Below are 27135 nucleotides of genomic sequence, written 5' to 3'. Positions count from 1 at the left end.
TGTCTGCGCCGGGGCAAAAACTTCTTTGGCAACCCTCGCACGTTCCCTTCATCGTATGGCTCCTCGACCACGATTGGATTGTTCCACACGCATAAGTCAGCGTCCTGCACTATATGTTTCTTCGGCGATCCAGACGGCCGAGCACCTCCTCCTTCACTGCATGTTTCGCTTGACAATTATCAGCCCACCTAAATGTCTTCACAAATGGAGATCTTCTCTTTATTGCAAGGTCACGAATGCAGCAGCAGCTTGACAAGTACATCCACCCCCCCGCTGCGGAGCGCCACCACCCTGTCTCCTAACCTCGGTCCGCCTCCCTCCTCCCTCCCCCTTCGCCGCCGCCGCCGTTGCTCGGGTGGCGCCCGCGGCGGCGGACTTCTCTTCCCCGCGCGCTTGGAGGCGGAGGCGGGGCTCTCTTCCTCCCGACGGCGGTGCTCCTAGGACGGCTGCGTCTCGTCGCGGTCCGGATGAGGGCTCTTCGATGCGGCGGCGCAGGCGTTGTTTGTGGGGCGACGTGGGTCCGTCCATGGCCGACGGCACCCGCCCGGCCCAGATCTGGGCCCCTTTGGGCCCGTCTGGGTTGGCACGGCAAGGCTGTCCTGTGCGCTGCGGCGACGCTCCGTAGCGGTGGAGCTCGGGTGTCAACGGTCTTCGGATGACGGCGGTGCAGTCTGCTGGCGTGCTGCAGCGTGACGACAGGGGCTTCGCAGGCCAGTTTCAGCCCGACCGGGCCACTAGGGGCCTGGTTTGTCCCTGTTGACGCATTCGGACGTTTGCGACAGTGGCGGTGGAGGCAGTCCCCCCCCCCCCCCCCCGGTTCGGTTGCATGTCTGTTTCCCCGATTTCGATGCCCCTTCCTATTTAGCTTGGCCTCATGCCGGTGATCTCTGAGCGACGATGAAAATGGCTCAAGACCATGGTGGTGCATGCTGGTGGGCGGCTAGCTGGGTGGAGTTCGATGGAGCGTTCGGGGTGGTGGTGGTTGTTTGGGTCGGGAGAAATCTTCTGGCGGCTCGTCCGGCACCGACGCGGTGACGTCTGCGCGCGCCGCTGTTCCTTCTTGAGGGGCGTCGGGTATACCCCTTCCACACGGCCTTTGTGTACCGGAGGAAACCCTAGGAGTAGTCCGGGCAACAACGGCATCGTCGTCTTATTCCTTTTTAAGAGGTTGCTCGGTACGCGACGCTTCGGAGTGCTAGGAGCGTGCTGGGACTTCTCCCGAGGGCGCGGCGGTGGCCGATCATCTTCGTTTCGTTGTTCTGTCAATGTCATCATTTTTTTCTTTTTATTTTCTCTCTCGTTTTCTTTTGGGATTCGTTGTACTATGGTCCAACAAGCTAGGGTGTTTGCTTTATAATATAAAGGAGGGAAATCCTTTATCGTCGAATGCAGCATCAGCTGGATGCAAATTTCGTTTGCTGAGAGTCATATCCTTTGGTAGGGCTGGCGAGCCGTGCCATGCCGGACTTTGGTGAACCGGGCTGCTGAGCTAGCTCGGAAGCTGCGATGAGTCCACAGAAGCACCTTGACTGAAGCTTAGCTCTGCCTCGGTCCAGATCATGAGCCTCTAAGGCCTCTTTCAATGCTCCACCTCCATCTTGTACAAGTGTTAAGGTTGTCATGTAGACAAAAAATCTGATGTGACAAGGTAATTAAGGGGAAATAGATGTATATAGTAACCGTAGAAAGTAACAATGCTAAACGCGTGAACTTAGGCAAAACATTTCAATGAAAGAAACCCACTAATGCATGAAAAGCTTTAGTTGCTAAATCATTAAATAAAGAGGGCTTAGCAACAACAAGTTAAACACCTATATATTGATGGTTTTAGTTGTTAATTCATTTAATATGTTTAGCACTTTATCTTAACATCTATGCACTGGAAGTACACGAGCGGTCTGAGACCTGTATTTTTCACCTTTGAAAGCAACCTAACGATGTATATTGAACATGTGCGACTACATGTAAAAAGGATAATAGTAAAGTAAAATGATTATATTTTCATATGAAAAAGTCGAAATTGAACCTATAACAAGATAAAGTTTCCTTGAAAAATAAAATAAAATAAGATAACTTAGCCACTGTAGCCTATTTTCATTCAAACCGAGAATTTGAAGAAGCAATATATTTGTTAGTTCATAATTGAGGCCGGGAAAAGGATAGACATCTCACATACCTAAAATTAAAAGGATATATTTAGGTAGTTCCACAATAAGCTAAACACAAGTCTTAAATGGGAAAATGACGACAACGACGCAAAGACAAAGTTCTTACACATACTGACATGCTCCCTCCGTTCCAAAATACAAGACCTTTTAGAGATTTCACTAGGAGGCTATATACAAAACAAAATGAATGAATGTACACTCTAAAATATGTCTATATACATTCATATGTAGTTTATAGTGCAATCTCTAAAATGTCTTATATTTAGAAACGGAGGGAGTACAATGCAAAATATAGAAACATCCACATGGGAAGACCACAAGACATCTAGTTCACTCAGATTGTAACACCACCTGAGTTTTACTACTCCGGCTCTCAAAACAAAATGAAGTGTGCATATGATGCATGACCGGCTCGACTACTACGAGACCAACCACGACTATGGCCGAGTTCTTTTTAGCTTTTGATTCTCCAGAATCGGCTTTTGAAAAACTTCTCACAGAATCAGTTTTTCATAAAATCATGTAGAATCAACCATCGAGTTCTTTTTTGAAATTGTAATCAGTGAATGTGAGATGAGTTGTATGCTGAAATGACTCTAATGTACCTGAACTGACGAGATGAGTCAGCTCTTGTCGGCTGCTGCAGGGTCACACAGAGCGGAAGAACTGCGTCCGGCGGGCGGGCGGAGCGGAGCGAAGGAGGCGAGCGGCCGGAGGAGCTGCCGGGGTGGGCTCTCTGGCGGGCGGGCGGAGCAGAGGAGGCGAGCGGGCGGAGCGGAGGAGGCGAGCAGGCGGAGGAGCTGTCGAGCGGGCAGAGCGGAGGTGGTGAGCGGGCAGGCTCTTCGGTGGGCGGGCCAGAGCGGAGGAGGCGAGCGGGCGGAGGAGCTGCCGGGGCGGGCTCTCCGGCGGAGGAGGCAAGCGGGCGGAGCAGAGGAGCAAGGTGGAGGGTCGGTGTCCGACGGATGGAGGAGCTGTCGGGCGGGCTCTCCGGCGATGATGGCCCAAGAACCCTACCTGGTACCTGCAGGCGATCTGGGAGTTGGGGATCAAGGGTGGCCACCGGTGGCATTTTCTTTGTAATTTGTATGCCAAATAGGGGTATTGTGTCTAAACAAAACATTTTGTTTCGTAGAACTTATCAGAATCGCCAGAAGCTGCCCTTTTGCTCGATTCTGAGATACACTGCCGATTCTACTGATTCTCAGATGATTTTGAAGAAGCAAATCGAGTTCTTTTAAGCTTTTGATTTTTCAAACCCAGAATCACCAAGAATTGGCCCTACATAACATATGTAAGGTGTTAAATTCTATCACCACCAATATTTCTAAAGTCCTTCATCGAATTCCATTATGATTATTATTTTCTTCCGTTGTAATGCACAGATCTGTTTGCTAGTACAATTAAATAAAGGGCCTTTATACTTGTTTCTTCAACGTAAAGATAAATAAAGTGCCTTTGTACTTGTTTCCTCAAGCTATATATACAAATAAAGTGCCTTCCAATTTGTTTCTTCAGCATATTTACAAATAAAGTGTCTTTGTTTTTGTTTCTTTAGCATATGTACAAATAAAGTGTTTTTCTATTTGTTTCTTCAGCATATGTACAAATAATGTCTTTTATTTGTTTCTTCAGCATACATACAAATAAAGTGCCTTTCTATTTGTTTCTCCAGTGTACATGCAAACAAAGTGGCTTTGTAATATTTTTTTTTCACCTTTCATAGAAATAAAGTGCCTTTGTAACTGTTTCTTAAGCATAAATAAAAATAAAGTGCCTTTGAAATTGTTTCTTCAACGTATACACAAACAAAGTGCCCTTTTATTTGTTTCTTCAACATATATACAAATAAAGTGCCTTTGTATTTGTTTCTCCCGCGTATAGACAAATAACGTACCTTTGTATTTGTTTCTTCAGCTTGTTTACAAATAAAGTGCATTTGTACTAGTTTCTTCAGCTTATATACAAATAAAGTGTCTTTGTGTTCGTTTTGTGAGCTTATATGCAAAATAAAGTGCGTTTATATTTGTTTCTCCAGCATATATTCAAATATACTGCCTTTCTGTTTGTTTCTTCTACATATATACAAATAAAGTGTCATTGTAATTGTTTCTTCAGTGTATATGTAAATAAAGTACCTTTGTAGTTGTTTCTTCAGCGCATATACAAATTAAATGTATATGTAATTGTTTTTTCATCACATATATAAATAAAGTGCCTTTCTACTTGTTTTCTTTCTTTCGTGAATGCCAATGTACTTGTTTGCTCAGCTATGATAAAAGAGTCAATCAAGTAGCCGACAAAGATACCACTAACCATGCTCAATCAATACACCATATATTGCTTAGGTACTGTGTCCATGGGGCAAATACAATCCTGATCTGTCTAAATATGCTGAAAACAAACAATCATAGGTAAGGGCATGTTCGGAAAAACCTACCTTCCAGCTTCAATGAATCCAGGCACGGAGCTGAGCCGGTGCCTGGAGCTGAGCCGAACAGCCTGGCTCCGCGAAGCTAGCTTCCTGGATCTGCTAATGAAAAACACGGAGCGTGTGTTCTAGGGTCATGTTCGGAATCTCTCCCCTCCGCTCCACTCCACGAAGCTGTGGAGCTCGGTTTGAGCAGCTCCCCCAAAATACGTTGTAGCCTGCTCCGCTTTGGGAGCGCAGTTGAGGAAGCGGAAAAAACCCGAACAAAGTTTGGGTTATTCACATAGAGTTGCCATCCCAAAGTAAAAGTAGACGTTTCATATGAGGAAAGAAATGACAGGAGCCTTTTTACCAGGCCAAAAACGAGCTAAATGGGCTAGCCGGCTAGCAGCCCAAGACTAGTGATTTCTGATCCGTGATTTTTTGCGCTGGGCGGTTGCCGAACAGGCCCTACTCCCTCCGTCTCAGTTTACAAGTCATGCACGTCATTCTAGATATGTATTATATTTATGAAAATATATGTTTAAAAACTACATCCATAAAAATATATGTTTAAACTACATCCGCTGCTCATATTTAGTTCTTAAACTGAGACGGAGGGAGTAATGAAATTCTGATCCATTTTCCACCTGGCTTGTAACGAACTAATGATGTAACGATAATAGAACTAAAAAGAGATTACACTAACCCAGCTCAACCAATAAACAGTATTCTAGTGCAATAAAAAAGTCAATACACCATATTCTGCCGCGGAAAAAAATTAATACACCTTATTCAAGCTGGGAATGGCCCACCCCGTATCCAGACCAAACCATGCATAAATACTTGAGTTCACACCACCCCAAGCCAAAAATATAAATTAGAACCCAACCCACCCCATACCATTTTTCGTTTTGCACCCAATCCAATCCAATCCGTTGCTCGTGTGTGGGTTGATGCCACAACTTGTACAACGGCGCATCAACCCATGAAAATAAGCGTCAAGTACCATCCAGAAGAACAGAACTGTCTAGTATTCTTCCAAACGTGCTCACAGCTCACCCATAATCTTCCATAAACCACAATCCATGGACCATTTACATAAATTGCATAGACCACATAAATTGTACATTCATAAACTGCAAAAGCGGCGGCGGGTAGGCCGTTTATGTAAAATCTACCGAGTCTTCAGACTAAGGACAATAGAGATAAAAGAAACTGAAGGGACAGCAGTGAAACCAAAGATTGATGAAAATTTCAGAGAAACAAATTCATCATTTTTTGAAGTTCAAAATTGGAGCGCATATCAATCTTTGTGTCCAAAACATAAATCTTGACAGCAAACTTAGTTAACCATAGAAAACAATCCATTTGCTGCTAGATCAAGTTGGATGTATATAACAAAACAATCTGCTATGAGATCTATGAAAGATTAAGGAGGGAGGGATTGAGGGATGGAGATCTCTTGCAGCTACAGGATCAGGTGTTGTTGACTGCAAGGTAGTGCGAAGACAGCTAAGCATCCCTCGGAAAAGAGGAACATGCATATAATAATCCCTCTGTCCCAAAATAAATGACTCAACTGTGTACTAAATTTGCACTAAAGTTAGTACAAAGTTGAGTCACTTAATTTGGGACGGAGGGAGTACTTCCCTGTACGTTGGTAGGATCAATCATACTAGCAGCCATCAAATCCTCGTACTTCTCTGTAGCTGCATTGTGACCGTACCTGAAGTTGTCATTAACAAGGACCTGAATACAGATAACCTCCAAATTAGACTAAAGTGCGCCAAAAGGTTAACTTCGAAAGCTTAAAAATGGAGAAAGCTATCTTTCATAGAGATGATTGTTAGCAACTGTTCTCGAATTTTGATTTCTTTATGTAGTCTTTCATAAAGTGTGTTTGACGAGATGATATGACCAACTGGTACTACCATATACCACACAGTAAAACTTATCTCAGTGAGCTTGCCGAGATGGTGCGACCAACTGGTACTACCATATACCACACAGGAAAACTTATCTCGCTGAGTTTGCCAGATGATGCGACCAACTGGTACTATCATATACCACACAGGAAAACATATCTCAGTGAGTTCGCCGAGATGATGCGGCCAACTGGTACTACCATATACCACACAGGAAAACTTATCCCAGTGATACAGCTCAAAATAGATGCATTCGAAATTCACAATTCACAGAACATGTCAGTTACTGCAATGTGGAATCACTGTATCATCAAGAATGACTGAATAGTTGAAAGGATGTAACAAAATAGCTTTTCCCCTATCATTAAGGATGACAATGGCACTCTGTATGTCAGCAGCAGTACCAAAACTTAGACTGAAACAATGTCATGGTTGCACCCTGCAAGGGCAAGGCGTAGTTTTGGAACACTGAAAGTTTGAGTTCAGAGATGCTTTAGAGCTACCGAATAAAAGACGTACAAAAGATATCAAGCATAATGAAGTGTGAACGGAGCATGGACAACAAAGAGAACAAGCATTGCATACCACTTCAAGACTACCACTAAAACATTAGCAATCACAAGAAGAAATATTGCAGAAGATAGCAAAATGCATAAAATTGTTGCCGACACGATTTATCAATCACCAAAATGAACATAAGAAACCATGTACATAACATACAACTTAAGAACAAGTACAGAAACCATGCAAGTTCTAGATGTATTAAAAATGAGCGATATCTGAAGCTGTGAACATAGCAATCATCTAACATATGAAATGTGCAAAATTACTAGTGTCAGGCTGAAGTGCTTCCAAACTCAGCAAATACAGTGAAACTCCACAAGTGACTATGAGCTATGATGACATAAACATCACTAGCAACAAGTCTCTAGTAACTACCACTGAAAGTCTGAAACTAATGACACAGCAAATAGGTGAAGCCATATGGAAATCATGCATCATATACTCAAAAAATGGAAAGTACAGAACTACCAGCGTTATGCTCAAATGCTCCAAAAGTGCACAAATATAATAAGATTTATGATGAAGCTATGAAGACAAAGAACACTGGCATACAATGCATCTAGGAATTATGACTGGAACTTACAGGGAAAGTAGGTGAAGTTGTATGAAAGAGAAATTATCTAGTATCTGTTTTGCTCATCTGTGCCCTGATAATTGCACTTTTCTTGTCTTCCTCGTCCTTCTCAACAATGAGCTTGGCATGCTCAGCTTCCTGCACAGCATACTGTTTGGCTTCAATGGCATGAACCAACTCTTTACCAAAACTGAGAATGGTAATGAAATTTCTGGCCCTCTCTGTCAGAATATTCCTGATCTCCCTGCTCACAGCCCGCCATTACATAAAAGGATATGTTGGTAACATATTCCAACAAGGTCGGCGGCTACTATCTACTACTCCCTCCGTCCCATAATATAAGAACGTTTTTGACACTACACTAGTGTTAAAAACGTTCTTATATTATGGGACAGAGGGAGTATATATATAGCATGTGAAACATGTACACACATTGAACATGATGAAGTTGTACCTCTCTCTGTATTGGGCAACCACAACTTTGAATGTTTATGAATGATTGAAGGAAACACTCTCTCATTGTAGTTCTCCCCCGGGTCCTGTACATGGTAGTCTCTCTGGCATGGGTCATGTAAGGACACGAAGACCAGTTCGCACCTGCCCAAATTATCGAGTGGTATCAAATGTATGCTAGGTGCTGCAGTGTAAATGCTACTTTGGGAATGAAAAGAAGTGCATGACAACTAACAAATTCACATAGTCAACATTATATAACTTTGTTCGGCAACACCTATTCATCTTAAATGATCATGGCAACATATAATGATGAACGAAAAAAAATTACTTGTCACTTCTGTTAACAGCTTCCAAGAAAAAATGAGTTCAAATGCTTATTCACAGACAATATATAATGGTGACCACTCCAAATAGATAAAAACCAAATGAGCTCAAATGCTTATTCACAGAGCAGTAGACACTAGACAGTCCAAGGCTACAATGGTGTAGGATTTCATAGATCAACTACCATGGGTTGCCTTAATATCCAAATGAATCAACAAAAATTGAGTCCATAGATGCCAGGTATGCCATCACAGCTGTTGTCACTGTAACTTCACAATCGGAAATGATTATGGGAAACACCCTACATGTACCAGAACCCACCCACCTATCCAAACTGGTAAACACTTTACATGTGTCCGTTCCCCTTGCAGGCTACAGTGAAAGAATATGCTCAGAAATGACAATGCCTTTTTTTGCGGGTCAGAAATGACAATGCCAAAACCCTTTCCATGTAAAAATTGCTAGCTAATCACTTCACATGAACCAGATCCTCTTACAGGCTACATTTGCAGAATATCAACAACATAGCCAACTAAAAGCAGACCCCTTGGTCAGTCCAAAACATGGATTTGACACACAGGTAACAGTAAATCACGCATCTGTGCTAGGTGAAGAGGGATCGACACAAGAGAAAGTTACCATCTGGAGCCGGCTCCCGGAGGCCAGAGGTGCTCTCCACGAGGTTGGGTTGTGCACGGACGTCATAGATGATCGGCCTCACAAATCACGGGATGACGATCTGAGTCCCCTCTGGGTAGACCTGCACGGAGCACACCAAAACTGACCAGAAATCAAACGTGAAAGGATCCACCACAATCGGGACAGAAAAAACAGGAAGGAGTAAGCAAACCCATCGCACGCATTACGGGCGGCTGAGATCCACAGATCTGTGCGTGGGGCGGTGGTTACTAGTTTGAAGAAGACATATACAAATGTCTAACAAGTGTTAGGCTCAAGTGCAACTAAACTCAGCAAATGCAAGGAAATATACAAAGCTATGAAGATACAAACAGCACTAGCAATATGCCTATACTAACTACCACTGGAAGTGACACTATGAAGATAGAAAATGTTAAGTTTGAAACGATGGTCGCTGGTACGAACTATATTCAGTCGTATGAACGAACTTGAAGTCTGAAACTATGTTCAGTCATCCGAACATACCACTGGATGGCGGAAATTATGTAATGTCATATGAACGTTCCACTGAAAGTCTAAACCTAAACCATGGACACAGAAATCGACTACCATATGAAATGTGCAAAATTACTAGACTCGAGCTCAAGTGGTCCGAAAGTCGGTAAATGCAGTGAGTAACATATATGATATATGAAGATATGAAGACATAAACAGCACTAGCAATATGCATGTACTAACCAGTACTGAAAGTCTGAAACTATGGACATCGCAAATAGGTGAAGTCGTATGGAAACCATGTATGATAAACTCAACAAATGGAATGCACATGAATACCAGCGGTAGGTTCAAATGTTCAGTACTCAACAAGTGTAATGAAAATATATGATGAAGAAGGCAACACTCTCTCATTATAGTTCTCCCCCAGGGTCCTGTACATAGTTGGTAGTCTCTCCAGCATGGGTTGTGTAAGAACACAAAGACCAATTCCCACCTGTCCAAATTATTAAGTGTTATCAAATATATACAAGGAGCTGCAACGTAAATGCTATTTTTGAAAAGAAGTACATGACCAATAACAAATTGGTAGAGGCTAGGGTTCTACCAGGTCTCGGCCGTAGGTTGTAGGGGTGGAAGTGTGGGCTGCGAGGTTGGGGACGCCGGCGGTTGGGTGCCGTCGCGGCATGAGAGAGAGAGAGACGGCTAGGGTTTGGAGCTCCCGTCTCCTGAGGGAGACGACAACAGAATAATGTTTATTGTCTGCTTAATATCGAAGGGGTACATGTGTTTATATAGGAGGACAGCCTCCACTAAACCCTAGATAACTTGGACTCTAATAAAACTTGGACTTCTAATATAACTTGGACTTCTAATATAACTTGGACTCTAATATACCTAAGATACCTAGGGCTAAGCCCGTAACTAACCCTGCCCATTGGGCCTCCTCCGTTGGTACGTTGTACCGGTCATAACATCTCTCCCCGCCTTCTCAAACAACTCGTCCTCGAGCTGAACATTTGGAAACTGCTGGCGGAAATCGTCGAGCTTCTCCCAAGTCGCTTCCTCCTCTGGCAGGCCGGTCCACTGTACTAAGACATGCCAGACGCCGCGACGCTGTTGCGCCTGCAACACCTTCGCCACCTGTGCGGAAGCTGGAAGGAGGCGGCCATCTGAAGTAGGAGGAAGGGCCGGCGCCGCTGTAGGAGGGTCCCTGCGGAAGGCCTTCAGTAAGCCAACATGGAAGACGTCGTGGAGGCGAGAACCAGCTGGCAGCTCCAAGCGGTATGCGAGTGTGCCGACATGCTCCAGCACACGAAAGGGACCGGCGTAGCGAGGTCCCAATTTGCGCTTGGAGCGCGGGTCCAGAGACTACGTGGTCCTGTGGAGGAGGCGAGCCACACCCAATCGCCCACCGCGAACTCCGCCTCGCGATGATGAGCATCGTAGTACTTCCGAGCCAGCTGCTGTGCTTGGAGAAGACGTTGGCGCGCCTCAGCCAGAATGTCATCGCGGGTGCGGAGTAAGTCGCCCGCCGTCTCGGACCGAGCCGTCCCAGGCTCGTAAGGGAGCATCGCTGGAGGTGGGCGCCCGTAGACCACGAAAGGCGTGGTGCGAAGGGCGAGTGATAGGAAGTGTTGTAGCAGTACTCCGCCCACGCCAACCAGTCCACCCAAGCTCGTGGACGATCACCAATAACACAACGAAGGTACATGGCGATCACCTTGTTGACCACCTCGGATTGGCCGTCTGTCTAAGGGTGGAACGCCGTGCTCATGCGGAGCTTCACGCCCGCCAGACGAAAGAGATCCCGCCAGACATGTCCCGTGAACATGGGATCACGATCGTTGACGATGGATGAAGGAAAACCGTGGAGGCGGACGATGCCGTCGAAGAAGGCCCGCGCCACGGACGCGGCTGTATATGGAAGACCCAGGGCGATGAAGCGCGCGTACTTGGAGAAGCGGTCAACCACCGTGAGGATGACGGACTTGCCGCCCACCTTGGGAAGACCCTCGACGAAGTTCCTGGAAATATCCACCCATACCTGGGAGGGTACGTCCAGCGGCTGCAATAGACCCGCGGGTCGTAGTGTCTCCGTCTTGTTCCGCTGGCACGTCACGCACGACCGCACCCAGTCGCGGACCATCACGCCATCACCGGGGATGTAAAAAATCAGCACGGAGACAATGGAGAGTCTTCTGCACGCCCTCGTGCCTTGCATAGTGCGCCAAGGTCAGGACCTGGTGGTGCAGGTCGCCATGGTCGGGCACGAAGATGCGGCGGCCATGTAGGAGCAGCCCCTCATCCAAGCGCCAGGGCGCGTCCAGCTCGCCGGCGTCAAGGCGCTGGCGCAGGCCCTGCGCGTCCGCGGCCGTCGAAGTTGCCCGGCGAATGTCGTCGATGAAGGCGAAAGATCGCCCGGAGCGGATGCACATGATAATGCCAGCCATGGCGACGTCGTCCGCGACATCCTCAGTGTCACGGCGGGACAAGGCGCTGGCGACCGTGTTGAGACGGCCGGGGCGGTACTCGACGGTGAAGTCGAAGCCGAAGAGCTTGCTGATCCACTGGTGCTGCGGAACGGTGGAGAGGCGCTGGTCCAGCAAGAACTTGAGGCTTTAGTGGTCTGTGCGCACACGGAATGACCGGCCCCAAAGATAAGGCCGCTAGTGGCGCACCGCCTGAACCAGCCCAATAAGCTCGCGCTCGTAGGCCGCGAGCTTGTGATGGCGAGCGGCGAAGGGGCGACTGAAGAAAGCGAGCGGTCCCTCGCCCTGGTGGAGGACGGCGCCGAAGCCGATGCCAAAGGCGTCGCAGTCCACCACGAACGGCATACCAAAGTCCGGCATCTGGAGGACGGGTCCCGCCGTTAGCGCCCGCTGGAGAGCCTCGAATGCCGTAGTCGCCTCCTCGTCCCAGGAGAAGGCGTCGCGTCGAAAGAGACGCGTCAATGGCGCGGCGATGAGGCCGAAATCCCGGATGTACTTCCGGTAGGAGCCGGCGAGGCCCAAGAAACCGCGGAGCGCCCGCGGTGACCGCGGGGTCGGCCACGCGGCAACGGCGGCGACCTTGTCCGCGTCCATCGCTACCCCGTACGCCGAGATGACATGCCCCAGGTACGTGACGGAGGTCGTGCGGAACGAGCACTTCGAGCGCTTGAGGTGAAGACGATGCGCTCGAAGCTCGTTGAAGATGATGGCCACGTGTTGTACGTGCTCCGCCCAAGATGCACTGTAGATAAGAATGTCATCAAAGAAAACAAGCACAAAGCGGCACATGTATGGGCTGAGTGCGTCGTTCATCAGGGCCTGGAAGGTCGCCGGCGCGTTGGAGAGGCCGAACGACATCAACAGGAACTCAAAGTGGCCATGGTGAGTGCGGAACGCCGTCTTCTTGATGTCGTCAGGGTGCATGTGCACCTGATGGTAGCCCGAGCGAAGGTCGAGCTTGGTGAAGAAGCGCGCTCCGTGTAGCTCGTCCAAGAGCTCATCCACTATGGGGATGGGGAACTTGTCCTTGGACGTCGGGGCGTTGAGGGCACGGTAGTCGATGCAGAAGCGCCAGGAGGGGATGCGCTCGTCTAGTGCGGCCGCCATCAACTGGAGCTGCGGAGTCGCGGCGCCGGAGCCGCCGATGCCTGTCCACTGAATGCGACGACCGCCCTCGCGCCAGAAGATGAGGGACAACACATCGAGGTCCCAAAGGATGGGGCCAAGAGTGGACAGGAAGTCGATGCCGAGGATGAAGTCGTAGCAGCCCAGGTCGATGCTGACGCAGTCGATGGAGAACGGCTCGTCGCCGATAAGGACGGGAACCTGTCGCGCCACCCCCTAGCAAGCAAGGCGGTCCCCGTTGGCAACGGTGACGCTGAACTTCTCCGAGCCCGCCGGTTGGAGTGCGAGGCGGCGCATGGCGTCCCCGGACAGGAAGTTGTGCGTCGAACCCGTGTCTACGAGCACGGTGAGACGCTCCACGTTGATCGTCAGCGGAAGCAGCATCGTCTTTGCCGTCTTGATGCCAGCCATGGCATGAAGGGAGACGACGAAGGCGGTCGCATCGACCGGCCCGTAGGTCGTGACGCCGGCCTCGGAGAGTGTGGTGGCGTCGAGCTCCGTGATGAGGGCCTCCACCTCCGCGTCGTCGACGGTCTCCAAGTAGAACAGGCGGGCGCACGTATGACCCAGCGTATACGGCTCGTCGCAGTTGAAGCACAGGCCCTTGTGGTGTCGCTCGAGCTGCTCGGCCGACGTCAAGCGCCGGAAGGTGCGTGTCGGCGCGGGGGCAGTCGCAGTAGTGGCCGGCAGGGCAGGGCGTGTCGGGGTGGCGGCCGCCGGGGCGGGGCGGGTCGGGGGACGCATGCCGCGGCCCGGGAACGCCTGCTGCAGGGCGTTGATGCGCTGCTCGTACGTGCGTGCATAATACATGGCCGTCTGCAGGTCCTGGGGGTCGCGCATCTCGACGTCGATGCGGATGTGGTCGGGAAGGCGCGTTGGCAAGCCCGTCAGGCGCATGGCAGGCCAACGTCTGGAAGCGGTCGGCGAAGTCCTGCACCGAGGTGGTGAAGGGAAGGCGACCGAGCTCGGCCAGGCGGGTCCCACGTATGGGGGGGCCGAACCGGAGGAGACACGGGTCGCGAAAGCGCTCCCACGGAGGCATCCCGCCCTCGTCCTGCTCGTGGGCGTAATACCACGTCTGGGCAGCGCCACGGAGGTGGTAGGAGGTGATCCACGTGCGGTCGGACGCCATGGTCCGCTGCCCCCTAAAAAACTGGTCGCACTGATTGAGCCAGTTCAGGGGGTCGACGGTGCCGTCGTAGGTGGCGAACTCCAGCTTGGTGAAGCGGCGTGGCTGCTGCACGTGTGGCGAGGCCACGTAGGCGCCCTCGGGACGACCCAGCGCGGCAGAAGGAGAGTGCTACGGCACCACGGAGCGTCCGGCGTACGAGTCAGCGGACCCGCCGAACCCCCCGAAGGTGGGGCGAGTGGCTGCAACACCGTCGGCTGTAGCGGCGCCGTCGTGTAGGTCGGCGTGTCAATCCACGTCGGTAGCGGGGACGGCGACGGCGGCCAACAGACCTGGGTGATCGGCAGGCCCTGGGGCGCGACGGTGGCCGGGGCGGTGTCCCGAAGGGCGCCGCCGGCGGAGGCAGTGGTGGCGGGGTTGCGTACGGAGCCTGGAGGAAAGTCTGGAGGTTCGAGACCGCCAGGGTGAGGTCGCGGATTGCCGAGGACACTCCGTCGGGGAGAGGACGGGGGCGGCTTCGGCCGCCAGGGCCGCGGTACCGGAGGCGGCTGGACCTGAGGTGGCCGGCGGCGGTGGCGGTTGCTGCGAGGTGGCGGGGAAGGCGGTGGTGGCGGTGGCGGTGGTGGTGGGAAGGTCCGACAAATTCATCGAACCCAAGCTACCTGATACCAAATTGGTAGAGGCTAGGGTTCTACCAGGTCTCGGACGCAGGTTGTAGGGGTGGAAGTGCGGGCTGCGAGGTTGGGGACGCTGGCGCCGGCGGTTGGGTGCCGTCGCGGCGTGAGAGAGAGAGAGACGGCTAGGGTTTGGGGCTCCCGTCTCCTAAGGAAGACGACAACAGAATACTGTTTATTGTCTGCTTAATATCGAAGGGGTACATGTGTTTATATAGGAGGACAACCTCCATTAAACCCTAGATAACTTGGACTTCTAATATAACTTGAACTTCTAATATAACTTGGACTCTAATATACCTAAGATAACTAGGGCTAAGCCCCTAACTAACCCTGCTCATTGGGCCTCCTCCGTTGGTACGTTGTACCGGTCATAACACAAATTCAGTCAGAATGATATAACTTGTTGAGCATCAGCTAATTGTCTTAAATGGTCATGGCAACATATAATGATTAAGCAAAAAAAAAGTACTTCTCACTGCTGCTAACAGATTCAAAGTGAATGAGTTAAAATACTTATTCACATGCAATATATAATGGTAACTACTGTTAATACATTAAAAGCAAATGAGCTAAAATGCATATTCACAGAGCAATTTCCAGTAGACACTGCATAGGCTACAATGTTGTAGGAATTCACAGATCAACTGACATAGGGTGCATTAAATTCCAAAAGAGTCAACAAAAATTGGCTGTATCGATGCTAGGTATGCCATAACAGCTGTCGCCACGGTAACTGATCACTCACAAATGATAATGGTAAATACCTTATATGTACCAGACCACACCCACCTATCCTAATTGGTAAACACTTCAGATGTGTCCAATTCCCTTGCATGCTACAGTTGCAGAATATGCTCAGAAATGGCAATGCCAAAACCCTTTACATGTACCAGGTTCCAACCACTTGTCCAAATTACTAGCTAATCACTTCAACAAAAATCAACAACATGGCCAACTAAAAGCAGACCCCTTGGTCGGTCCCAAAATGGATTTTGCACGCTGGTAAGCAGTAAAGCATGCATCTGCGCTGGGTCAAGAGGGAACGAAACAGTACAATTTACCATAGCTATGAACAGCAATAGTAGCTGACAGGTTCGTTCGAAAAGCGCACCAACAGTTCACTGTAGCAAGGTGTCTTTGTTGTTTTCAGTCGGAATGCAAGAAACTATGTGTTTGTTCCCCTCAAGAGTACTTCTTCGATGGAGACGGCGGATGGTAACCATAACATGTGTGACAGGAAACTGTCTTATTTCTTCTTGCTGCCCAAGATCTTGGGCAACTGGAGCCCAACCAGCAGGTCACGCAAGTCCAGGAAAACCTTGTTGTTGGAGGCTGAGATGTTGTGGGCAATCTCCCTGGCGACTTCAATCTGTGTGACTGCTACGAAAGCTGGCTTGTTGGCAATGGCATTACCAATGAGCTCTGCACTCTTGACCTCTCCCTGTTCAGATATAGAAAGAAGCATGTTAGGCTGAAGTGATACCAATCTCAGCAAATGTAAGGAAATATACAAAGCTAGATATAAAAAACACTAGCAATATGCCTATACAAATTACCACTTGAAGTGACACTATCAACTTAGAAAATGGCTACTATGAAACTATGGTCAGTCATTACCAGAATAAGGCTAGTTGCCGACGGCCTAACCCCGTCGGCGTAGGCCCACAGGCCATCAGCATAGGGCTACGCCGACGGGGACCGTCGGCGTACCTCCGTCGGCAACTCAGACGTCGGCGTATCCAGTGGAGGCCGTCGGCATAGAAAGGCCGTCGGCGTATGTGACTATGCCGACGGTGGCCGTACAACCCTCGGCTTAGATACACCGTCGGCATAGTTTTTTCACCTGACGGCCGTTAACGGCGACGTCGTTAGGCCAGCACCAATACTATGGCAGCACGTGGCACCACCTGACGCGGTGCTACGCCGACGGTTAGGCCGTCGGCATACCTCCATCTATGCCGACAGCCTAACCGTCGGCGTAGTGCCGTGCCAGGAGCTGCCAGATGGTGCCACGTGTCCATCTATGCCGACGGCCTAGTCGTCGGCGTAGTGCTGCGCCAGGAGCTCCCAGATGGTGCCACGTGTCCATCTATGCCGACGGCCTAACCGTCGGCGTAGTGCTGCGCCAGGAGCTACCAGATGGTGCCACGTGTCCATCTATGCCGACGGCCTAACCGTCGGCGTAGTTACAATTTTTTATTTTTTTTGCATTTTCATTTAAATAGACAGGATATACAACATATAAAACACAGGATATAGTTCAGCATAACATTTAGTTCAACATATAGAACACATAATATAGTTCAACACAACATAGTTCAACATAGGGCACCGCTACCGCCAAGTTCAACGCAACAACATAATGACAAGTTCAGGACAACTACATAATAACAAGTTCAACAAAATATAAAGGCGGACACCACCACTAGCATAGTTCAACATAGACCACCGCTAACGCTACCACCACAGCCACCTCCTTGCGAGATAAGAGTGATTGGGCTTTGTGGCTCGTGAGCGGAACCATCAGTAGGACCACCACTGGCGAATGATCCATCAGTAGGACCACCACCGGCGAATGATCCATCAGTTCCCTGCATTTTTGAAAAGAGATGGGAAAGCAATATATTATTGTATTGAATAAATGCTAAGTTGTGGTTGAATAGTTTGGTGATGTACTAACCGGAGTGCCATAGTATTCTGCCAAGAATTGTTCGAATGTATGCGGCACTGGTTGAGGTCCAGGAGATGGTGGTGCTGGTGGCAGTGTAGGAACCTCCCCTCTTGACATAGAAGCAACCAGAAGCTCTGTTGTGCGTCTGTTGTGCTCAGTGACTGCTGCAACTCTCTCGTTCCAATCGAACCGTTGCCCACGTATGAAGTTCATGTAGGCCTAAAAATATGACATGATGGTACTCATAAAACATAGGAATGCGGAAAATAAAGGTTGAATGAAAGAAGATAAGAGGGAAAATACTTACAGAGTTCTGCTGGGCTAGCAGGGACAGTGCAGAGGACGTGCTGGAGCGGGGGCACGGGCGATTGCTCGTCCTCGGGTCGGTAGCGCGGATCTGCCTGTAGGAGACAGAAGGGGTGATCACAGAATCCAGAATCTTATGCCGACCATGACTCCTCGGCCCTATGCCGACGGCGGCCCTCTCGTCGGTATCCTCAGACATGGGGTCTGATGTCTGAGGATTCCGCTTCTGAAACTCCTGCGTGTATGCCATCAGGTTCTCCCCAGTATGGCCGTAGTACTCACTCTCGCCGGCCTTGTGATTAGGCCGCACACGGGCAAGCGTCCACGACTCGATGTCTGAGAGCGACCGCTTCAATTTCTCCTCCTGCAACACCAAACAGAGGTTAGTGATACATAATAATACGGTAAAGAGAAGATTAAGAATGTTTCATGTACATAGATATACCTGAAGTTTCTTGTGGCGCTAGTGGTTTTGGTTTCCCTGACGGTGTGTTCCGTCGGTTCCGCGATTAGCCTTGTTTATCATGCTCATGGGAGCAAACTTTGCGTCCTCGCCGACCCACAGATCCACCAATCCCTCCCATCCATCACTTCCATAGCACCAATTAGGACGCACCTAGATAAGAAGCATAATGGCATGTGACCACGAAACAATGAAATTTACCACAAACGTCGTAATGAAAAGTCTGTTATACTTATCGACATGTATTGCTCCTTAGTCAAGGTAAGGTCACGCTTCTTCACGTCATCCTTGGTCACCTTCTCGCGACATGCCACGTGATAATATTGCGAGACGGCCAGAAAGCGAACCTCATGACGCCACTGACGGGCCTGCTTCCTCGCAGCCCGCAGCAAGACCTCATCAGCCTCGGCCTTGTGCTCCTCGAGAACTCTATAGAATTTCTATAGTTATTCATGAAACCAGAATGGAACAAGCCATGAGTTAAACGATGTGATGATAAACTATGAAAGTAACTCAAGAATTGTGCTTCACAAGAGAACTTACCCAAAACCTTGATATCATGGCCTTAGCGGCCGTCTTATGGGTTGGGTGGTAGGCCGCTTTGTAGTGCTCCCAGCACGTGGCCAAAATCTTGTGCTCCTCCTTCTTTCGGTCCGGAGCAAAGATCCCTGGCCAAAACTTCTTCAACAGGATAGTGAGGATGCCGTTTGGAATACGACCACCTTCAGGATATTCCCAGCTACTGCAAAAGAATGAAAATATTAGCATGTGTACAATCAAAATGATGTTATGTGTTAAAAATATTATTAAGGGCCACTTACTATTTCCCCTTGGGCTTAATGAGCCACTTCATCTCCTCGCTAGCAGGAGGATTTGGGAGTCGTGCACCACCACGCAGCCAACCCTTCTGCTTGCCACCCCCCTCCCCACCAGCACCCCCTTCCTCGCCACCATCCTCCTCCTCGCCACCATCCTCATCCTCCTCCCTAACCTCCCGTTCCTCCTCCTCCTCCTCCTCCTCCCCCTCCCCCCTAACCTCCTGCTCCTCCTCCTCCTCCTCAGAGGTTACCTCACTAGCGAAGGGTCGCGAAGACGACCCACCTATGTCGGTCACAGAGCGCAGTTTCTGGCCCCGAGACCGTCCCCCTGGGCCTCTCCCCCACCACGTCCTCCTCGGGCACCTCTCCCTCGACCTCCCTGTGAGAACTCATCGTCAAGTAGTCGGGAGGGGACATTACGGGGTCGACCACTCCGACTAACCTTCGCGACGAGTTTTTTTAGCAAACCAGTACCATCGGCCTTGCCTTTTCCCATACTTAGCGAACCTGCATTAAAAGAGAATAAAAAGTTAGTGTAATAATAGAAAAGACATATTAATAAACCATATAAAAAAGACATATTAATAAAACATATAAAAAAGTCATATTAATAAACCATATAAAAAATACATATTAATAAAACATACAAATAAGACATGGAACATACATGTGTTAAAACCCATACGAATCATCACTGTTGTAACCGTTTCCTCGACCGGTCTCATCGTCACTATCACGCATATCATCTTCATTGTCTGACGTAGGTGCAGGCTCTTCCTCGTCTTCAGCGTATTCATTTAATTTCTCTAGCAATAATATGTCTTGGTTGTTCACAATGGTCTCGCCATCATCTCGTGCATCGTCATCATTTGGATCCACATCAACATCAGCATCATTGTATCGAACCACATCAACATCATCAAGTTGCTCTTGATAGAACACTCCCTCGTATGTCATGGGGTTAATGTAGAAGTAGTCGTCATCGTCCGGGTCCGGTAGCTTACCATGTGGTTCCACCTTGAACACAACTTCCCAACCCTTTAGGTACTCTTTCTGGCATGGGTAGGGCAGATAATAAACTTGTGTGGCTTGGGTAGCTGCAATAAAAAGATCGGCTCCTGCATAAACGGTGGATTGTTTTACTTCGACCAAACCAAGGGAAGGCGTATGTCTCAACCCCTCATATGGGTCAAACCATCGACATTTGAACACAGCTAGATTTAGGTCCTCGCCACCAAGATCGAATGACAGCTCGTATATTTTTCCTACCCTTCCGTAGTACTCAACTTCATTTTCTCCTGGGGTGTACACTCCTGTGTTTATAGTTTTGGGATCAGGCCGGCTATTCTGGTGATCCTCTGTATGGAAGCGATAACCATTCACATCATACTTTTCACATTTCATGACATGAGCGTTAAAACCCATGGAAACCCATCTCAATTCATCATCCATAGAGGTGTTCGGATCTTTGCCCTACAAGTGTAATTGAAATTGATGGGTGCATTAGTTCCATCAAGTCATAAATGTTGAACTAGGAATTAAGTTGAACTAGGGGAATGTGAACAAATTACTTTATCGATGAACCAAGCAACAAAAATTTTCAGGCACCGTTCCGTAAAAGAGTAAGTGCCTCCGCTTTAGTAGGAGGAATCATTCCCGTCCACTCCTCATGTAGGAATTGACTGAAAGAAGATAATCGGTGTTAGAACGGGACTCATCCTCGAAGAATTTCATAAAGGAATGGTGTAGCGGTATTACCTCATCCACTCTTCCTCGACTTCCGTGATGTTGTGCAAGACATAGAACATGATGTCCTCCCACTCTTGTTCTGGCAAGTTATAAGGTTTCGAACCCCCAGCCCTGCCACATTGCCCGTTGAATAGATCAAGGAGGAGGGACCTGTTGGGGAACGTCGCATGGGAAACAAAAATTTTCCTATGCGCACGAAGACCTACCATGGTGATGTCCATCTACGAGAGGGGATGAGTGATCTACGTACCCTTGTAGACCGTACAGCAGAAGCGTTAGTGAACGCGGTTGATGTAGTGGAACATCCTCATGTCCCTCGATCCGCCCCGCGAACAATCCGCGATCAGTCCCATGATCTAGTACCGAACGGACGGCACCTCCGCATTCAGCACACGTACAGCTCGACGACGATCTCGGCCTTCTTGATCCAGCAAGAGAGACGGAGAGGTAGAAGAGTTCTCCGGCAGCGTGACGGCGCTCCGGAGGTTGGTGATGACCTTGTCTCAGCAGGGCTCCGCCCGAGCTCCGCAGAAACGCGATCTAGAGGAAAAACCGTGGAGGTATGTGGTCGGGCTGCCGTGGAAAAGTCGTCTCAAATCAGCCCAAAAACCTCCGTATATATAGGTGGGAGGGAGGGGACCTTGCCAAGGGGGTCGGCCGAGTCCAAGGGGGAAGGCTCCCCCCCCTCCAAACTGAGTTGGACTTGGTTTGGTGGGTGGGAGTCCTTCCTTCCCTTCCCACCTCCTCTTTTTTTCTTTTCTCTTTGATTTTCTTTCCTAGGAGCATAGGGCCCTTTTGGGCTGTCCCACCAGCCCACTAAGGGCTGGTGTGCCACCCTCAAGGCCTATGGGCTTCCCTGGGGTGGGTTGCCCCCCCCCCCCCGGTGAACTCCCGGAACCCATTCGTCATTCCCGGTAACTCCGAAAACCTTCCGGTAATCAAATGAGGTCATCCTATATATCAATCTTCGTTTCCGGACCATTCCGGAAACCCTTGTGACGTCCGTGATCTCATCCGGGACTCCGAACAACATTCGGTAACCAACCATATAACTCAAATACGCATAAAACAACGTCGAACCTTAAGTGTGCAGACCCTGCGGGTTCGAGAACTATGTAGACATGACCCGAGAGACTCCTCGGTCAATATCCAATAGCGGGACCTGGATGCCCATATTAGATCCTACATATTCTATGAAGATCTTATCGTTTGAACCTCAGTGCCAAGGATTCATATAATCCCGTATGTCATTCCCTCTGTCCTTCGGTATGTTACTTGCCCGAGATTCGATCGTCAGTATCCGCATACCTATTTCAATCTCGTTCACCGGCAAGTCTCTTTACTCGTTCCGTAATACAAGATCCCGCAACTTACACTAAGTTACATTGCTTGCAAGGCTTGCGTGTGATGTTGTATTACCGAGTGGGCCCCGAGATACCTCTCCGTCATACGGAGTGACAAATCCCAGTCTTGATCCATACTAACTCCACTAACACCTTCGGAGATACCTGTAGAGCATCTTTATAGTCACCCAGTTACGTTGCGACGTTTGATACACACAAAGCATTCCTCCGGTGTCAGTGAGCTATATGATCTCATGGTCATAGGAATAAATACTTGACACGCAGAAAACAGTAGCAACAAAATGACACGATCAACATGCTACGTCTATTAGTTTGGATCTTGTCCATCACGTAATTCTCCTAATGACGTGATCCAGTTATCAAGCAACAACACTTTGTTCATAATCAGAAGACACTGACTATCTTTGATCAACTGGCTAGCCAACTAGAGGCTTGCTAGGGACAGTGTTTTGTCTATGTATCCACACATGTAAATGAGTCTTCATTCAATACAATTATAGCATGGATAATAAACGATTATATTGATACAGGAATTATAATAATAACTATATTTATTATTGCCTCTAGGGCATAATTCCAACAGGGCCCACCGCAACACCTGGTGGCATTGCTACCCCCCATGTACCCCGTCCCGTCTAACCCTGACATAGTCGACCGCTGGATCTAGCCCTTTGACTTCCGTGGAACGGGGTTTGACCGTGGAAATTTTCACCGGTTTACCATAGCCCAGCCCATAGCTACACCCCCAAACACGGTCCCCGCCCAACCCACCCCAATATTCCCTCCGTGTCGGCCCGACGTGGCAGTTTACCCCCTCCGTGGTATGGCGGCAGCGATGCCCGTGAGGGGGGGGCACACCCTAGAGCCGAGTGTCGAGTGCTTGCACCTGTGACCATGCTTCAACAAGCGTAGGAGGGCCTACCACAACACCTGGCGGCATTGCTACCCCCCCATGTACCCCGTCCAGTCTAACCCTGACATAGTTGACCATCGGATCTAGCCCTTTGACTTTCACCGGACGGGGTTTGACCGGTGGATCTTTTCACCGGTTTGCCATAGCCCAGCCCATAGCTACACCCCCGAACACGGTCCCCGCCCAAGCCACCCGAAGATTCCCTCCATGTTGGCCCGACGTGGCCGTTTCCTCCCTCCGTGACACGGCGGGAGCGACGCCCGTGAGGGGGGCACACCCCGAGGCCGAGTGTCGGGTGCTTGCGCGTGCGACCACGCTTCCACAAGTATAGGAGGGCGCCCACCGCAACACCCGGCGGCATTGCTACCCCTCATGTACCACGTCCTATCTGACCCTGACACAGTCAACCACCGGATCTAGCCCTTTGACTTCCGCCGAACGGGGTTTGACCGGTGGAAATTTTCACCGGTTTGCCATGCCTAGCCCATAGCTACACCCTCGAACACGGTCCCCGCCCAACCCACCCCAAGATTCCCTCCATGTCGGCCCGACGTGGTCGTTCCCTCCCTCCGTGACACGGCGGCAGCGATGCCCGGGAGGCGGCACACCCCGGAGTCGAGTGTCGGGTGCTTGCCCTTGCGACCACGCATCAATAAGCGTAGGAGGGCCCACCTCTACACCTGGCGGCATTGCTACCCCCCGCCCCCCCATGTACCCGTCCCGTCTAACCCTGACATAGTCGACCGTCGGATCTAGCCCTTTGACTTTCGCCGGACGGGGTTTGATCAATGGATCTTTTCACCGGTTTGCCATAGCCCAGCCCGTAGCTACACCCCCGAACACGGTCCCCGCCCAACCCACCACAAGATTCCCTCCATGTCGGCCCGACGTGGTCGTTTCCTCCCTCCGTGACACGGCGGCAGCGACGCCCGTGAGGGGGGCACACCCCGGAGCCGAGTGTCGGGAGCTTGCGCCTGCGGCCACACTTCCACAAGCGTAGGAGGGGCCCACCGCAACACCTGGTGGCATTGCTACCCCCCATGTACCCCGTCCCGTCTAACCCTGACATAGTCGACCGCCGGATCTAGCCCTTTGACTTCCGTCGAACGGGGTTTGACCGTGGAAATTTTCACCGGTTTACCATAGCCCAGCCCATGGTTACACCCCTAAACACGGTCCCCGCCCAACCCACCCCAATATTCCCTCCGTGTCGGCCCGACGTGGCAGTTTACCCCCTCCGTGGCATGGCGGCAGCGATGCCCGTGAGGGGGGGCACACCCCAGAGCCGAGTGTCGGGTGCTTGCACCTGTGACCATGCTTCAACAAGTGTAGGAGGGCCTACCGCAACACCTGGCGGCATTGCTACCCCCCCCATGTACCCCGTCCCGTCTAACCCTGTCATAGTCGACCATCAGATCTAGCCCTTTCACTTTCACCGGACGGGGTTTGACCGGTGGTTTGCCATAGCCCAGCCCATAGCTACACCCCCGAACACGGTCCCCGCCCAACCCACCCCAAGATTCCCTCCATGTTCGCCCGACGTGGTCGTTTCCTCCCTCCGTGACACGGCGGGAGCGACGCCCGTGAGGGGGGCACACCCCGGAGCCGAGTTTCGGGTGCTTGTGTCTGCGACCACACTTCCACGAGCGTAGGAGGGCCCATCGCAAAACCTGGCGGCATTGCTACCCCCCCCCCCTCCCCATGTACCCCGTCCCGTCTAATCCTTATATAGTCGACTGCCAGATCTAACCCTTTCACTTCCGCCGGACGGGGTTTGATCGGGTTTTCATAGCATGGACTATATATAACCTGGACATAGGGACAAGTTTTTTAAAAAACTGAACGTACGCGATGGTTAATCAAAATAAAGAAACATAGGGAAAAGATTTTGAAAAAAGGACCTACGCCGACGGTTACACCGTCGGCATACCAAAATAAAAAAATATGTATAGATATGCCGACAGTTAAACTGTCGGCATATCGAAATAAAAATATATATAGGTATGCCGACGTTTAAACAGTCGGCGTAGTCAAAATTGGTATGCCCGAGGCCTGTTGCTTCCTCGGATTGATGACGTGGTATGAACCGCGGATCGATGACGTGGTGCATCAGAGCTATGTCGACGGTGTCCGTTAGGGCCGTCGGCATATCTTTCACGGCGTGAAACGGTCGTTGGCCGTCGAGTACTCGGGCCCGCGGATACACCGACGGGTCTGCTATGCCTACGACTACCGTCGGCATAAAGAGATCTATGCCGACGGCCTTTATACGCCGACGGTAGCCGTCGGCATAGGTGGAGGTACACCGACGGTGTTTTGTACGCTGACGGTCGGCGCAGGCCGTCGGCATAGGGTCACGTATGCCTACGGGGGCCGTCGGCATAGATTAGGCCGTCGGCAACTGGCTTTATTCTGGTAGTGAGTAGTACGAACATACCAACATACCGCTGAATATCTGAAACTATATTCAGTCGTGTGAACGTACCACTGGAAGTCAGAAACTATGGTCAGTCATACCAGCATACCACTGGAAGTCTGAAACTATGTTCAGTCATACGATCGTACCACCGAAAGCCTAAAACTAAAATATGGACACAGCAATCATCAATCAAATGAAATGTAAAAAAATATTAGCTATATGCCTCAAACTCAGAAAATGCAGTGACATATATGAAGATATGACGACATAAACAACACTAGCTATATGCCTCTACTAACTACCACTGAAAGTCTGAAACTATGGACACCACAAATAGGTTAAAGCCGCATGGAAACCATGTACCATAAACTCCACAAATTAAATGTACACGACTACCAGTGTTAGGCTCAAATGCTCCAAAATTTCCAAAATTCCACAAGTGTAATGAAATATATAATGAACCTATGAAGAAATAAAAGAAGACTAACAATATGCCTCTAGTAACTATGATTGAAACCATCAACATGATAAGTATGTGAAGTCATGTGAAAGAAAAATATATAGTTCCTGTCTTGCTTACCTGTCCCCTGATAATTGCACTTCTACTGTCTTGCTCAGCCTTCTCGACGATGAACTTGGCACGCTCAGCTTCCTGAGCAGCAACCTGTTTGGCTTCAATGGCATGAGTGAACTCTTTACCAAAGCTGAGACTGGTAATGGACACATCATCCAGAGCGATATTGAAGTTCTTTGCCCTCTCGGTCAGAATCTTCCTGATCTCCCTGCTCACAGCCTACCATTACATAAAGGACATGTCAGTAACATATTCCAAGTAAGACCAGCTATTATCTACTATATAGCATGGAAAACATATATACACAGCAAATATGGTGAAGCTGTACACCTCTCTGAGTGTGATTAGCTGACTGGCATTGTATTGGGCAAGCACAGCTTTGAGTGTTTCATGAATGATTGAAGGCAACACTCTCTCATTATAGTTCTCCCCCAGGGTCCTGCACCAGGAGGAAGTTACCATCTGGAGACCCCCTGCTCCCGGAGGCGCTCTCCACGAAATTGGGTCGTGCGCTGACGTGGCGTAGATGATCGGCATCTGCAGTCTCGATGACCATGAGGCAGACCTGCAGCACCCAAAGGCAAAGGCAAAGGCGACCAGAAGTCAAATCGCACGAAAAACGGCAGGGAGCAAGCAAACCCGTTGGCGCGCGTCGGAGATCCATGGATCTGTTTTGGCGCGGCCGGGGTGGTTATCCCCTCGACGCGGTCCAAGACGATTAACCCTCTACGCTGTGGAGGGCCTTGTTGCAGAGGTAGACCGCCGCGCCGCCCAGCGGCCCGAGCTTGACCGCCGGTGGGCTCCCTTCGCCGCGCTCGGTCGCCGGGATGCGGGTGGGGTGGGGGCACGGCGGAGGCGGAGACGGAGCTTAGGGGTCGGG

At 49.8% G+C, this 27135-nt stretch overlaps 1 protein-coding gene and 1 long non-coding RNA gene across 5 annotated transcripts; both read right to left on the bottom strand.

The window, feature by feature from the left end:
• Window positions 1-1325: 1325 nt before the first annotated feature.
• Window positions 1326-27135, bottom strand: LOC123394997 (prohibitin-2, mitochondrial-like). The gene is made up of 4 exons (XM_045089906.1): window positions 26895-27135; window positions 26586-26820; window positions 26262-26474; window positions 1326-1615 (listed from the first exon to the last, which is right to left on the bottom strand). Exons 2-4 carry the CDS (start codon window positions 26790-26792, stop codon window positions 1610-1612), a joined length of 426 nt encoding a protein of 141 aa, XP_044945841.1. The 5' UTR covers window positions 26793-26820; window positions 26895-27135; the 3' UTR covers window positions 1326-1609.
• On the bottom strand, window positions 5925-16536 carry LOC123394998. Of its 4 annotated transcripts, none has more exons than XR_006609631.1 (5): window positions 16040-16536; window positions 9061-10051; window positions 8096-8238; window positions 7651-7885; window positions 5925-6327 (listed from the first exon to the last, which is right to left on the bottom strand). It is a non-coding gene; the product is annotated as an uncharacterized LOC123394998 (long non-coding RNA). The 4 variants fall into 4 exon arrangements; XR_006609629.1 differs by having other exon boundaries at window positions 5925-6304; window positions 16090-16533; XR_006609628.1 differs by having other exon boundaries at window positions 16090-16532.

This window comes from Hordeum vulgare, chromosome 5H (assembly GCF_904849725.1).
Source record: "Hordeum vulgare subsp. vulgare chromosome 5H, MorexV3_pseudomolecules_assembly, whole genome shotgun sequence".
NCBI classification, from domain to species: domain Eukaryota; kingdom Viridiplantae; phylum Streptophyta; class Magnoliopsida; order Poales; family Poaceae; genus Hordeum; species Hordeum vulgare.
The sequence above is the reverse complement of the archived record's forward strand: the minus strand, read 5'-3'. Positions and strand labels throughout refer to the sequence as shown.

Bases quoted from the DNA above. Each gene is read 5' to 3' on its own strand.
- LOC123394997 (XM_045089906.1), bottom strand. From the start codon at position 26,792: ATGCCGATCATCTACGCCACGTCAGCGCACGACCCAATTTCGTGGAGA. The intron at 26,475-26,585 runs GTGTACAGCTTC...ATGTAATGGTAG, and splicing joins AGCTAATCACACTCAGAGAG to GCTGTGAGCAGGGAGATCAG.